This window comes from Buteo buteo, chromosome 7 (genome assembly GCF_964188355.1).
Source record: "Buteo buteo chromosome 7, bButBut1.hap1.1, whole genome shotgun sequence".
NCBI lineage: Eukaryota > Metazoa > Chordata > Aves > Accipitriformes > Accipitridae > Buteo > Buteo buteo.
In genome coordinates, this window is record NC_134177.1 from 15,554,175 (window position 1) to 15,569,347 (window position 15,173).

Here is a 15,173-nt window from a genome sequence, read left to right on the forward strand (position 1 = left end):
TTGAAATTGACAGTAAACTGTCCAAATCTGTAATCAGTGCATAGAAGCTAAATATTGTGCCAAGGCAGACAGAAAGAATTAAGTAGTGGGTTCTATAGTCTTCAAATCCTCGCAGGGAGCAGATGGATGAAGGTGCAATGTACATGTGTTACAGCTGTTCTAAAAAATGGTTTTAGGAGTTGTGTCTTGAACAACTCCTAATTATTAGGGAATTCTCAAATATGAATGCTTTTGTTGATCATTTGGTTTTAGCAAAAGCAGTGTTCTCTTTGCTGTAGACCTCATGACGCTAACTTGAGGAAGCTTCCTTTTGTCTGTGTTGTAGAGGGGGACAGGCTACCTCTTGCACTCAGTTTTTGAATTTTGCTGAAACCACTTGTGAATCCAGAGTTGCAATTTCCAAAAGTTCTGCACAGTCCCAGACTAGAGCATGCAACTCACTGAGGGCTGGTGTGTCTGAATAACATAACTTAATTACTTTATCAGCTAGTGCTTTTAAACTACCTAAGCTGTTAATAGTGGATTTTAATGCTTGCTGAAACACATTCTGGAAAACTGAAAGAGCTCTAGTACTGTGACAAAGCTTTAAACAATAAGAAGCAGTCTGGCTAATCAGGTATGATACCAGATGTTACGTGCCAGGCATTAAGGTACTATAAGGGTTTCCTGTCTGGCTTGGTGCCTCTTTTATTAAACCACTGATTGGGGTAAGACCATGTTGATGTGATACATACTCCATGTATGGAATTTGCTGCACACAGGTTTACTAGGAGTCTAGAATGATACAGAATCAATCCAGCACAGATTGGGTGGTTTGAAAGCTGGCTATTTAGCAAATCTATCATATAAAAATACTCTTGATGAAGTTCGTATATGATCTGAATATTCTGGCAGTGGTTTAAAAAGTAAAACAAAAAAGGAGAATATACAGGTCGCTTCTGCAATCTATGTCATGTCTATTCAGTTAAAAAGCTTAGTGTAAATCTTCAAAGGTCAGGCACCACACCAGATACAGCAAGTGAGTAAAAGCAGAGAAGTCTGGCAACTTTAATAATGTTGCATCTGTCAAGTGTCCCCACCCTCCATGTTTCAGCCTCGAAGCTTGAAGCACCTACAGCAGGAAAAAGATTTTCAATTGTAGAATATGCTTTGTAATAGGAGAGAGTGGTTATGACTACGCCTGGTGAACGGACACTTAAAATTGGTGTGCATAACTTGGAAATATAATGCACCCTCTTGATTGTTTATTGGAACAACTCTCCTGGAATTGTAGAATATTTTCTATCAATTGAAATCATTAAGATGCTAAATTTTTCTAGTATGTGTGTTGTGGTTCAGGTAAAACATATGCACTTCATGCACAGGATTCGAGGCCTGTTATGCAAGAGGGTAGACTAAATCCTTTTAATACTCCTTTCTAATTTTAATCAACGAACCTGTGAATAAGGCAACTGACCCTTGCAGTACAGTTGAAATTTTTTGCACTAGCTTGTTTATTCCTCTCAGTAAATTGATGCCTCTTACCCTGAAGAGTAGGATGTGGAATAATCCTACCTTTGTTTCCTGATGTGTGCTGTTGGCTGAGCACATACTAGCATCACTGCCAGCACCTTTGCTATTCAAGGTGGTTTTGTTCGGTGTCTAAGAAATGTAACATTCCTCCCTGTTCAGACCAATCAGAATGGCCTGGAGTATTCTGGAGATGCTAGGATGCTCTGCATTAAAGCATTGAAAAGAAAGAGGTAGGCAGCTTGACAGTTTGGCAGAAGTGTAACATTAAAATGGTCTATTTTTCACTGGTGCTCTGACGTAGTGATTTTAAGAAACTGAAATTGTTAATTGACTTCAGTCAAGTTAAAGACAACTTTAAAAACAGATAAATCTCCAGATTGTCCTCATGGGCTTCAGCTATCCACAGTGTCTGTTTCTAAAAAAGTTTTTTTTGAGAGACAATCAAACTGAAAAATTTGCTTACTGACTTAAAGTGTGAGGAGACTGGGGAATGTGTAGATGTAACACAATATTTTAGAACTGTGATATTTATAATGTGTCATTTGAACTATTACATTTTGTTTTTAGAAGAGATCAGTCCTGTTTCAGTTCCTCCAGCTCTTTTTCCTTAATGCTTATTTTGCTTTTTTTTTCTTTTTTTTTTTTTTTTTTTTTTTTTTTTTTTTTCCCCTCTTTGAAGCTTATTCTCAGCCAGTAGATAACCATATCACTCCATCTGCCTACCTGGGACAGTCCCTGCCCCCAGCATCACCAGGGCGATATTCACCAATTCCCAAGGGAATGCTTGGAGATGATGAGATTACCAGGTAATGAATAACCAAAGCTACATGTCAAATTAGTTAACCAGGGAATCTTGTAAGATCTGTTTGTGGGCAAAATACTAGCAAATACCATATTTTGTTTCAAGAAATAAATGTTAGTTTCTTAACACTTGTAAATGTTGTTGTAAGGAGAAAACTAGATATATTTATATGTACACACATGTGGGCACACACACATGATTTATCAGTCCAGGAATGGCGTTAAAATCAGAGCGCCCTGCCAAAGCGCTCCATGAGTTGACTGAGCTTTTTTACGATGGTAGTATGAGCAGACTAGAGATTATTTCTTATTTTAAAGCCAGCAATGTTTTTTGTTGTTGTTTTGCTTTTGTTTGTGAGGTGGTTTTTGTTTGTTTTTCTGTTCCTCCCCACCCCCCGACAAGGGTTTGATTTGATGGATTCCTAAATCCAGAAAGGCTAGAGAGCTCTTTAATCCTTTTGCATTAACAGACCATTCATTCCTTCACTGATTCAGTAGATTGCATTAATCTTTTGTTCATCATCGCTGATAAAGGGAAGCTCTTCTGATTTTGTTACCCTTCTGTTCTGCAAGTGTAGGAATATTATACTGTATTTTCAGTATGTTGTTGCTGAATTCTGTGTCACAACATCTGATATGGATAATGTCACTCAGTTTCTGAGGCAGTGTCTACCCAGGATTGAAACTTAAGTGGTATAGTAAGTTGGAGAATGAATTTTAGTGTATTGGAAGGTAGGATATGTCTTTGTAGTTATGTTTAACTTGGGGTTAGGTGGACATATAAGCCAAAGTGATTCTGTCCTGCTGATAGCATTGCTGAACTTAGAGTTTTATAGCTTTCCTTTAAAATTACTATAAAAGGAAGTTTTTACATTTCTTCTGAAATGCAAGGGCTATTCAGAGAAGGCTTTAGGTGATTTTCTTTAAATTACCCCCCCCCCCTTTCATTCCTTGCATCCCAAAAAGTGGTTTAGAAATTTTGAGTAATATTTTAAAAGATACTGCATGTTTATATTCTCTAACTGCAGCATTTTTGTTAATGTATTAGTGTGATCCAGAGCAATATACATAGGTTTTCACAATGTCATTTATTTGTAATAAAATAGAACTCTGAATAAATGAATATAATAGCTGACTGGGTGAAATTTAAGTATTTGACACTGAGTTGATTTAAGAGCTAGTGCAAAAATGGAGTGATTTTTAAAGATCAGACTAAATGATATTTTTTTGTTTTGGAAAAATGCAGCTTCTTAGTTTATCACATAAATTAATAATTAATGTCTCCAAATACTTAAGAATGTCCATTAATTGTTCTTTAGTGCTCTCTAGTGATTTTTCAAATGCAGTGCACAGTTGCTCTGCTTTATCAGAAATGTCTGTTTCTGAAATCATTTATGCTTTTCTTGTATTGGGTCAAGTAGCAGATTAGTAGATTTTTGGGAGGAGTGTTTCTGCATTAGAAGTTGACTGGCCTTGTCTCAACTTGATCAGTATTTCTTCTTTCCTCTCTTCATCCAAGTCAGGAGGGGATTCTATAAAAAGAATGCAACAACTTGGTTTAGATTTAACTTTTTCAAATTGCAGTTGCTGCAAATAAATTGCAAATGTACTTGAGAATGCAAAAAAATTCTGATTTTTTTTTTTTAAAAGGGCTTATGCATACTTCTTGAATTGTTCTTTGCTGTATTTATTGCTTGACCAACTGGAGTGAAATTAAAGCAGTAAGGGCATACTTTTCATTGTTGGTGTTTCCATTAGAATTTGTTCTTTAAGTTTCAGAAAGGCAAAATAGTATTTTGTTGCTTGCTATTGCCATTAAATGAAATAAGACTGAGCTATATCGAGGCTCTTCAAACAGTCTGGAAAGTGTTAAGTAATAACACTTAGCACTGAATAGGATTGTAGCATAATAGGAATTTAGAATACATACATACTTATGGATTGTTCAGTTCACCTAACAACAGGAAGGGGATTTTGTGTTGCATCTAGAAGCAGAATTGAAAGCATACAAATAATGGAAGCTATTATTTGAAAGTCTAAGCTTTTGTGGGGGGCGGGGGGCGGGAAACGACGGGACTGGGGAGGTGCGGGTGGGACACAGGACGCTGTTGCCTTAAGAAATGTGTAACTTTTGATACCTGAATTTTCAACACTACTTTTCTCAGAAAACTTAGCTTTTCTAATACTTCTACTCATGTCTAGTGACCAAGATTTCGTATTCCTTTCTTTCATTCAGGGAGCCTAGAAAGGTCATCCTACATCGAGGATCAACAGGTCTTGGTTTCAACATTGTTGGAGGAGAAGATGGAGAAGGAATTTTCATCTCTTTCATCCTTGCAGGAGGGCCAGCTGACCTAAGTGGAGAGCTTAGGAAAGGAGATCGTATAATATCTGTAGGATTCCTTGCTTCTTTTACTTAAACAACAGAAGTTTTCCCCTCCCTTTATATTAATGCCAGTTAATGATTTATAATCAAAGAATATAATTAACTGAGCTAAATTTGGGACAATGGAACAGATGCCAATATACTTCCAAAGTATCTTTGAGGACTTTAGTCTGCCTCAGTTTCTCATCTGTAACCTGATTAAAATAGCACTTTGCTATCTCAGAGCTATTCAGTGACAATATTCAGTGAAGACATTAATCTTAGTCTGGTAGCTGAGCAGGGGGTGTGTCTAAATTGAAAGAATGCAGGCTTTAGAAGTAAGCCTTCTAATGAGATGGAGAGACTTGGCAGTAGTGTCTAAAATTGGGTGTGCTTTACTTCCTGGAATAACTGCTAAACTTCTTGTTACTCTTAAATAGATACATCTCATACCAAAGGGCGGCTTCTGTATTAGTACTGAAGGTCATAAAGATTTTGTGTGTTTCTTTGTGAAATGACTTAATTTATGGAGAATCATGTCTTTGGACAATTGTATTGTAATTTGGTAGTTATTTAAGAGGAATTTTTTCCTCTTAAATTTTGGCTCTGCTGTTATTAAAATGCTGACATTAAAGTACATCTTTATTTTAGTTTGAACTATGAAAAATGCTTTTGGTCTAAAATGTGACACACATTCCTGCTTCAGTTTTTTTCTGACACTATTTTTAAATCTGCTGCATTGAAAACAAGGCTAGACCCATGGAGGGTGTGGTTTGTCACTGGAAGTTAAACATAATGGTCTGTAGGCATGCTTTGGCTAAGGAGATCCCTGAAGCCCTGTTGAAGAAAGGTGAGGTCAACCATTACAGAAAATAACATTCTCTGTGTCTCCTTAAAAAGAAAGAAAAAAGTCTTAAACAATAAGAAAATTGACCTAGCAAATACAAATTCATTAAGTGATATATTATGACAATTACACTGTTTCTTAACAGAGGGGTATGTGTGAGAGAGCATTTATTGACTTTGGATTTCAGTAAGGATCAGTAATCTTTGTATTAACTAGCTTGTAATATTGGAAACAGGGAAAACTCACATGGCATGGAAACTAGTTTGTGTCCAGTTAATTTTTTTTCATGAGTCTATGTTCTGTGATGATAAACACAAACATTTATTTTGATAAATTGTTTTTTTGTATTACTTGTAGGTAAATGGAGTAGATCTAAAAGCAGCAACCCATGAACAGGCAGCAGCAGCCCTGAAGAACGCAGGCCAAGCAGTAACGATTGTAGCTCAGTACCGTCCAGAAGGTAAGGGTTGCGTTATACATTCAGGTGCACTTCTACAATTTGAAACTTGGAGAAAGATAACCTACAATATCCTCTGACCCCACCCCACCTAACCCCTCTTTTGAGGAGAGGAGAAGCAAATAATGCCATAGGTATTGACACGTTCCTGTTAGCATAATTGCAAGTGACCAGATAGGAATATATGCAAGTGTTGGTGCCAGGGCTTGGTATGTTTCTTGCTCTGATCATGTTCAGAATTTTGATTTCCTCAGTAAATGTTAACACTGTCATAACATGAAAATTAAGCCAGTAAATGCAGAACGTAGTAGAAATACCATGTTGTTACTTTTGTATATCATGACTGTCTTCACCCATTAATATGGTGTTTTTATTTTCCTTAGTGGTAGGAGGATAAAAGACTAATTCCTTCTCTGTTGCGTTGATTCAGATGACCTAAGGGGAGACCATCAGGTTTTCATTCCTCTGTTTCATACTGAGCTGGTATTTCTGTTTATCCAGCAATTTCTTCTGGTCCAGATTAGACTGCAGCTGATGCTGATTAATCATCCTTTTGTGTTCTGCAGAAGCCAAATAATACTACGTCATCACAATACACATATTTGTCCTCTTGTATTTCTACAGCACATTTCAAATGCCTTTGTCTATTTGAGACTTTAAAAAATTCATTAGTCTAAATTTATATGCTTACCTTGAGTCTGTAAACCCATATATTATTGTTTATATATATATAAGAAGACATTTTTGATGTCTTATTATGAATTGTGATGATCAACAGCTTTCTCCAATTTTGCTAAATTGGATGGCCCATCACTAGATCTTCCTTGCATTGACTTGTCTGCTTAAACCTTTCCTTTAACAGTACTGGCAAGTATAACCATCTGTCAGGACTGGACATTGAGTAGGACTGCTGCCTTCATCTGAAATTGTTAGATAGCTGGTTGCAGCACACTTTTCTTCATTTTTTATTTATTCTTTTCTGTCATGTTTCTTTTATTCTGTCCTCCCCAAGATTTTGAAACACTAGCTTTCACATTCCCCTCCCCCTCCACCCCCATCAACATCATTTATCTCCACTGACCCAGGAACTCTGGCAGTAATAAGGCCAGCTGATTTGTTTGTGTCTCGTTCATGGTCAAATCCCTGTAGCTGGGCCATGTTGTTAATGCCTGTGTTGTCTTGAGAGGGTGTGCATCCTGTTCGCATGTTGAATCTTGTAGGTTGCTCTGTTCCAGGATTTGTTTTCCAGGAGTGCTCACTCTGAGACTTCCTTTTAGAAAGAATAGTAAGGTCAGCATTGGTTCTGGAATATTTGCTTTGGCTTTGTGTCAGAATTGTCAGATAATTCTGTGGATACATGTTTGGCCTATCCTCTGTTTAGCTCTTCAGTATTGTGACAGGTGGGTCAAATTATTACACCTTCTTGTTCCTTGCATAGGGATCCCTCACCTTAGTGAAAAATAAAACTTGTGCTTTTATTTGCCCATGAGTTGCCCTTTTGAGGATCTGGCTACTTTTTTTTGTTCAAAGAGGGCATTCTTGGTCACTATTTTTTCTGCCAGGGACATGCATTGCCATGTGGCTCCTAGTAGCAGAAGAATTGTTTCTCTGGTAGAATATATCCCAGGACGCAAGCACTTTTTTTTTTCCTTGCCAAAAAATGTATCCAGACTTCATGGAAAAGCAGCAGTTTTTCAGTCTTCTCTTTCAGGGATTCAGGCTTTAAAACGAAAAGAATCCCTTTGTATACTGAAAGTCAGGACTCTCTTTTCCTTTTAGAATAAGAGAACTAAGGATTTTGGATGATTCCTGCTCTTTCTGCATTAGAAATAACAGCTTTCTTCATTACCACTTGTCCAAGTAGATAACTTATTTTCCTGAAACATGTAGTGAGGTACTTAACTGACTGATGGGATTTTGAGTTGTTGCACAGAGATTCACCCAGAGCAACATGCACATACACTGCCTCTTAGAAATTTCTCAACAACTGTGTAGACTTCAAACCTAGAGCTGTACTCATTGCTTCATGATTACTGAAGCATTCAGAACAAGACTGTATGCAGTTGAGCTGTATTGAGAATGCTCTTCTCAAAGAATTATAGGGCCCATTTGAGAGGATGCATGTGGGAGATGTTGAATTATCCTAGATTATGGGCAAACATCTGACACATTAATCAAAGAAAGGAATTTCTTTTTTTTATTTTTAAGATGTTTGATCTGCATGACTGTCTGTCTGAAATAGTGCTTAAAATCTCCATTTGTAGTGAAGATGTTGAAAGTATGTTAGGGCTTACTCTACCCTTTTGAAGTATGCCATGAAGCAAAAGTGTAACTAGGAGATTGAGATCCATTGTAGTTTGGAGGCAAAGTATGAATTGACACATGGCCAACCTATCTCAGAGAGCTCTAGTTACTAATGTCTGACTTTGGTATCTCTGCTTGCCTTTTTCTTACTCCTTGTAAAAAAAGGTTGAATGGAACTTCAGCTGTCAGCTGCTTTCAGGTCTGGTGTGTGGGGTAAATTGGATTAGATACTCACCATTCATATCTTAGAGATTAGTAAAGAGAGTATTTCCTTAAAGGTTACCATTTGTTTATCAGTCTGAGGTTTGACTTTCCAAATAGAAACTACCATCCATGTGACTGAGTGTACTAGATAACAGTGTATATGTTCTTTGATCATCTTTGTAATTCCTAAATTATAGCTGTGGATGGTCGTCTTTTCCCCTCACTTGATTGATTTAAGTTGGGAAATTTTATATATATACATATATGTATATATAATTATCTCCACTTTTTGTTTATGCCATTCAAAAAAAGGTTAACAAGTATTAAAATGAAGAATTTGTAAAATCATTGTCATTGGTGTTTCTCAAATGTCTTCAAGAAGATGAAGAGCATCAGTTATAACTGCTTGTATTGCATATGTTTTTTATTTATATTTATAAATCCAGCAGGATTTTGTAAAAGATGCTGACAGCTAGGACAGATCAAGGAGATTCTAGACATCCATCAGGGTTCATTATAACTGGGTAGATAGATTCAGTATGATAGGAGCATTTGGAAGACAACTTGGGACCAACTCACTTAACTCCCTGTAATCGTATATGACAGTTTGTATGTTCATAGATGTGGTGGGGAATGGTAATTCATGTTTTTACATCCTACCACATTAGCTCTATCAGATATTCACCATTTGTATTTCTCCTCAGATTTTTGGGAAAAGAGGATTTTCTCAAGTGGTTCTCTCATAGGAAATACCAAGTAGGCTGTAGAAAAATGAATCTTTGGAAAATCAGGATGTCGTTCTTGTTTTCCTCTTCCTCTGTTTGGAAGCTTTTCCTTATTCCCCCACTTCTACTACAAATTTCCATCTCCTTTCAAGACATCATTCATGAATGCAAAGAGATTTTGCTTTACTGTGAGTTCCACCAAAAATGAAGTACCATGGCTTGCAGCAGTTTCAAAGCAAGTGATGTTGCTCCAGTACACAAAAGCATTTTGATAATCCATTTTCATTTGTAGAGGTTTCTGAGCCATTTCATTTTCCTGTTGCTCCCTGGCTCTGCAGAGACACCTCAGTGCCACACTGCCATCTCCCTTCTTTAGGTTTTCTACAGTTGTAGGGTGGCAGGGAAAAATTGTGATATTAGTGTGGAAGAATGAGAGGAAGCTGTAGGCAATTTGCATATATATGTCTGTCTCCTGTGAGTGTGGATTCAGAGATGGTTAGAATTATGATCATGCTACATAGCTGGGATACAGGAACGTGACAGCCTCAGTGCTTGAAGAGAATGTAGTGAGGAGAGGAGCAGCAAGGGGGAAGTATAGGACTGTCCAGAGGTCCAGAGCCCTTGGAGGGCTCTCCCCTCACTTCACATTGATGTTTCCATTGTTATGTCCATTCGAAGTAAAAGGTCCTCTGAAACATTCATGTGTGTTTTGAGGTTGACATAATAATAGTGTTACCTCAAATATCAGAAATTCTGGAAGGCTACGTTTTGCCATTCTGAAAAGGTACAAGGTGCCAGTAGGCTACCATAACTGTATTAAAGCTGGAGTACATTTAAGTGTTTAAAAATAAGAAAAATAGCTAAAGAAATACGTTAAAAGTATGAAAATATATTTGGATGAAATTAGATAGAAAATAATTTTGTGGATTAAATTTTTTTTGGTTTGGTTTGGTTTTTTTTGTAGTTATATTCTGCTAGATCAGAACTGGGCAATTAAGTATATATATAACTTTAACTGCAATTACATACACATTAACTGTAAAGCCTGCTCTTGGAGCGCCTTGAAAAAGCAAGCAAAGTGTATTGGCATCAGCATTCATTGGTCACCTGACCCTTCCCCCAAAACAGGAACAAAATTCAGATACCCTTTCCTGTCATGACAGGGTTAGCAGCAATTTGTTTCCCAAGGATCCACTTGATGTACAAAAAATAAAGTTATCATTTTAACTAGTACAGCCGTCCTTTTTTCATGTGAGTTGTCAGCTGCCTGTTATTTAGAATCTACATTGGTCTTCTTTTTGTAATTCAGCTGATCCTGAAAGACTAGTAAGATGGTTAAGTGATCAGATTAGCTCCATGTTCTTAGGTGATTGGGTGGATCAGTGTAAGATTAGGAGAAGGTAAAGCCAAAACCTCAAGAGAAGATTTTAAGGTATTTTTTGTGAAAAACTTCTGAACTTACATTGTTCATATAGGTAGTTAATACATATTTTTCTTTCAGCTTTATTAAAGGAAATAAGTGATTTTCCATTGCAAAATGTGTTCAAGATTCATAGTTCAATCAAAACTCCTCATACCTTGTTAGCCAGATTTTTAGGTAGATTTTCATGGGGTTTTTTTGTTTTGAAGGAATGTAAGCATCTACTGAAAATAAGATCCAAGTATGACAACTTTGTATTTTTCATTATCTCTTATCTTTAATACAAATGAGTCAAAGAAAACAAAAAGGAGGGGTGGGTGGAGCTTTGTTAGAGCTTAGCTTTCAATTACCAGTATTTGGCCAATTTTTCTGTTTGCGACAATTCATCTATGCATTCTTTTCTAGTGGAATTTAAAACAGAATAACTAAGCTCTGGGAAATGGTAGCACTTCCATTTGTATAAGCTAAGATTATTTTTTAAGCATTTGCCTTGAAATATGTGGTAAATCTTCTGTTTGTAAAATCCAGCTGGAGTGTAGCAGAGAGCTAATAACGCTTTTGCAAAACTTAGTTTTCAGTATTTGTTTCGTATCAAGAGGATGAGCTTCACTTGCTTTCTAGCTGAGAACATGGATTGTCTTAACCAAAGGTGGTTTAGAAGATCAGTACATCTCAATTTCACAAAATGAACAATTCTTAAAAAAATAATTAAAAAAAAAAAGTTTACCCTGCTTTGGGGTACGTGGTCTCTGCATGGTCAAACTTTTGTCCCTGCTTCTTTTGTACCTGGTTCTACTCATTTGCAAGTAATGCAGATTAGTCAGTTAAAGTACCTTTAAAATCTGGCCCATGAAGATTAGAAGAAGGGTTGTGCTATATATAGTCCTGATAGATGCTGTAAGGCGCCTTACACATGTTTTAATCCTTTAAAACCTCACTCCTGCTCTTTAATATAATAAATAAAATTGTTTGTCTTTCTTTAAGAGCAGTTCAACCTTTTACAAGTTGTGAGTGCGTGGTAAACCTTCCAACAACATTTTTGGTGAATTCACTTCAGCAGTGACTAGACCTAGTCTCTTTCTGAGTTTTGCAGGCTCTGCCGGAGGTGTTCTTAACTAAATACAAATGCAATTTTTCTAATCTGTTTTGAAATTACGTGGCCTAGTCTTTCAAGTGATTAATGAGGTACAAGCTCATTACACTCTAGAGTGCATGAAAGCCACGAGTAGCATGCGGAATGCATTGTGGTTTTTCAGGTCATGTTAATATAAAATGACAAGCATTGAATCAAAGTAATATCTCCTCAAAAATTATTTATGATGTTTTTATTGTGGTCCATACCTTTTAATAGGTAACCTCTTTGCTAGTGTTTTTGAGTGGTAGTACTAAACATGCTATATTCCACAACCTCTATCAACTGAAATGTTTCCTATAGTCTGTAACGAGAAAAGATGTGCAAAATATGAATGGTACCTATGAATTTATCAAATATCAGTATAGATAATCAAGGGATGGTAGTAGTACATGACTAGAACTCATAAATACAACTGCAGTCATCTACATGCTGTGGCAGTCCTGCCTTACAAGCTTAGAATTGAAAACAAATGGAAGGTCAATACAAGATCAGTGTGATGGTGGTCATCCTAATTTATTACCAGGCATTGGTTCTCAAGTTTGTTTGGAGGCACCACGAAAAGGAAAGTTGGGTATTCTGAGAGTGCAGAAAAGCATATAAATTGATAGTTATATAAAATTGTCAGCACAAGAATCCTGCTTTGACAGATCCAGTGGGTCCTGCTAAAGGAGGGCTTTCCACAGACAGATGGAAAGAGGGAAAGGGGCATACTTTTTAATTAAAGTGAACTTTTTCAGCTCTTTATGGGTTCAATATATGTAAGAATCTGTGCTTCTCAGTGCTGTGCTGCCATCTGTTCCCTGTACACACATCCATGCATTGCTTTTCCTTCTGTGCTGTTTGCTGAATTTTCCATCGCTTGTTATAGTTTTCTGTTCTTTTGCCCCATTTACTGGAACGTGTGTTCCAGACCAAATTAATTTTCATTGTGGCCTCTTTTTTTCTCTTCCTCTGCCTGTAAAGACTACTCACCACGTATCCGTGTGTATCACTGTCTTGTTGCCCACCAGATAGGTAGTCCAGGAGAGTTTGACTGCTCAGACCCTTTCTCTGAAGTTCTGACTTCTGTAAAAATAAACATTGATACTGAAAATATTACAGTTTTCTAGGTAAAATCACTTCAGGAGCTCAGGAGCAGAGGAATCTTCCAGGATTTCCTAATCTCCCCCCCACCCCCTTTTTGTTTGCTGCTGTGCAATACGTGCAGACATGAAATAGAGCAGATTTATTCTAGTTTTGCACCATCTGCTTATCCAGTATAATTTTAAAGTTTAAACTTGAGCCCAGATGTATCCCTTCAATGTTCTTAACAACTGATTATGTGTAAACCTGAGTAGGCTTTGGGATTTTTTTTTTTCCTTTGGTGATGGTGGTGTACTGTTGGATAAATGCCAGGAATTGAAGCAGCAGATGCTTGTGCTTCCTCAAGTTCTATGTTATGATAGCAGGTACTACTCCCTCCCTGCCCCTAAACTTATTTGAAACTTTGAGAAAATTCTAGCCAAGAAGAGATACCATTATTATTATGTTCTTATTTTTTTTGCATTTCATGTTAGTCTTGCTGCCTGTCACCCTTTATTTGATGTATAGCATCAGCAGCTTTCCTAAAATTCAGAACATTAGAAGAGATCCTGAGTTAAGTCCCATTCACTGCTGTTGCATATGCATCAGAATTCAGATCCTGGTCAAATTCTGACCTGAAAGGATTGAAGGTTTGGATTGTGTGGTTTTGTTTTGTTTTGTTTTGTTTTTTAATTTCATTTGGGGAGGTGGGGTGGGGTTGGGTGGTGTTTCTTGTGCCACCATAGTTCTTATTAAAATACTATTTCACAATCTCAATGTTTTGATGGCTGTGGAAGTGGGAAGCATATTCATAGATGGAGTTCCTATGACCAGCCTACTCCACTTGGGTTAAAGTCAGTTTTGCTCTTTCATTTAAATAGGTTATGTCCTTTCTGTTTTGTTACCCCAATCACATTAGACCAGAGATGAATCATATTCTTTCTCAGCCAAGCTCTTCATTTCCTCTTAACCAAGAAAGCAGAGTGACTTTTTTATCTTTTTCACTGTGCCTGTTTCAGCTCCAAATTTCTGGAGTGTTGAAGTGGCAAAATAAAACTTTAAAAAAATGTTTATATGTGCATTGTATGGCATTGTCACAGTTAGCCTTGTGGAAGTTTATTGTGCTGTTCACTGTGATTTAGGGGAAAAACTATGATCAATTTTGTCATACACTATATATGTAGTATTATGCATACCCCATAAGAAAGAATGGAACTGTGAAGAAAACAGTTCTCTAGCACTTGGGATAATCTAGTGGTGATAAGCTGAATGGAATAGGTAATTTAAATATACAATGAAATTCTGTAAAAATTGAAAATACTGGAGGATGAGACAGTACTTGAAGGGAAGGTATCACTCTGTGCTTGCCTAATTCTCATCCCTAAATACTTCCTTTCTCGTCAGTGTAAGAAACAACTGTTAAGCTAAGATTGTGGTTTTGGTTTTATCCAGTACTTCTGCTTTTCTGTTATTTTAGCAAAGGGGTTTCTTACAAAGTCATCTATGTCTGGTACACCCATTATATGAAATCTTTCATTAGTGTAAATTTGATGCTACCTCTCTAATTTGTTTGATGGGGGGGGTGGCGTTTAATAAGTAGTGAGGTATTACTACAGGGATTGATTAAAAACAGAGGTGCGCAGGTAGTTTTCTGGTGCTTCTGTAATCAAATAAATTTGCATTTTCTGTGAATTGCATTTGATACACACACATCCTGGATCTGAATTTCCAGTCTTGCTACCAGCTGTTGGCTATTGTTGTTCCCCTCTTGTAGAGCACATAAGATGGAGCAGCTGTGGACAGTCTTCTGATTCCAATCCTGTGACTACTTTCCTCATTTCATAAACTGCCAGAATGGTATCAGTGTTCTTCAGTTTAATAAGAGATTGAAGGTGCTAAAGACAGTTGATATGTAACTCTTCTTAATCATAGAAATATAACCTCTCTTAGACAGATTAGCAGAGCTCACACTTTGCTTTATAATGCCGAAGTTCAACCAGGACTAATTAGTCAACAGGGGATGGGTACTGATCCTTCGGGAACCAAACTGCTTTTCTGTTGCTATCAAGAGTCCTGCTGTTGTCTTATTTTGTGTCTCTAGCATTAATTTCAGTACCACTGTATCTAATACCAAGATTTCTTTTTAAAAAAAACAAAATCCTGTCTACTTTTCAGCTCCAAATCCAATGATTTTGAGATTTCTATATATCTTCTTCTTTCCACAGCCTTCTGTAAGAGGCATACAACTCAAATTTTTAGCTTGCTGTACATCAAGGGAGCTCACCATATTCCATCTGCAGAGGGTGTTTAAGCTGTTCCTAAATATGACATCTCTTGGCAC

At 36.9% G+C, this 15,173-nt stretch overlaps 1 protein-coding gene across 10 annotated transcripts in view; it reads left to right on the plus strand.

Annotated features, from left to right (window-relative positions):
• The window catches only part of DLG1 (discs large MAGUK scaffold protein 1), a 170,622-nt gene that overhangs the window by 122,667 nt on the left and 32,782 nt on the right, over positions 1 to 15,173 (plus strand). For all 10 annotated transcript variants that reach the window (XM_075031686.1, XM_075031688.1, XM_075031690.1 and 7 more), the window contains 3 exons: positions 2,192 to 2,318; positions 4,550 to 4,706; positions 5,883 to 5,985. In XM_075031686.1, coding sequence (XP_074887787.1) covers positions 2,192 to 2,318; positions 4,550 to 4,706; positions 5,883 to 5,985 — 387 coding nt within the window. The remainder of the gene's footprint in view (positions 1 to 2,191; positions 2,319 to 4,549; positions 4,707 to 5,882; positions 5,986 to 15,173) is intronic.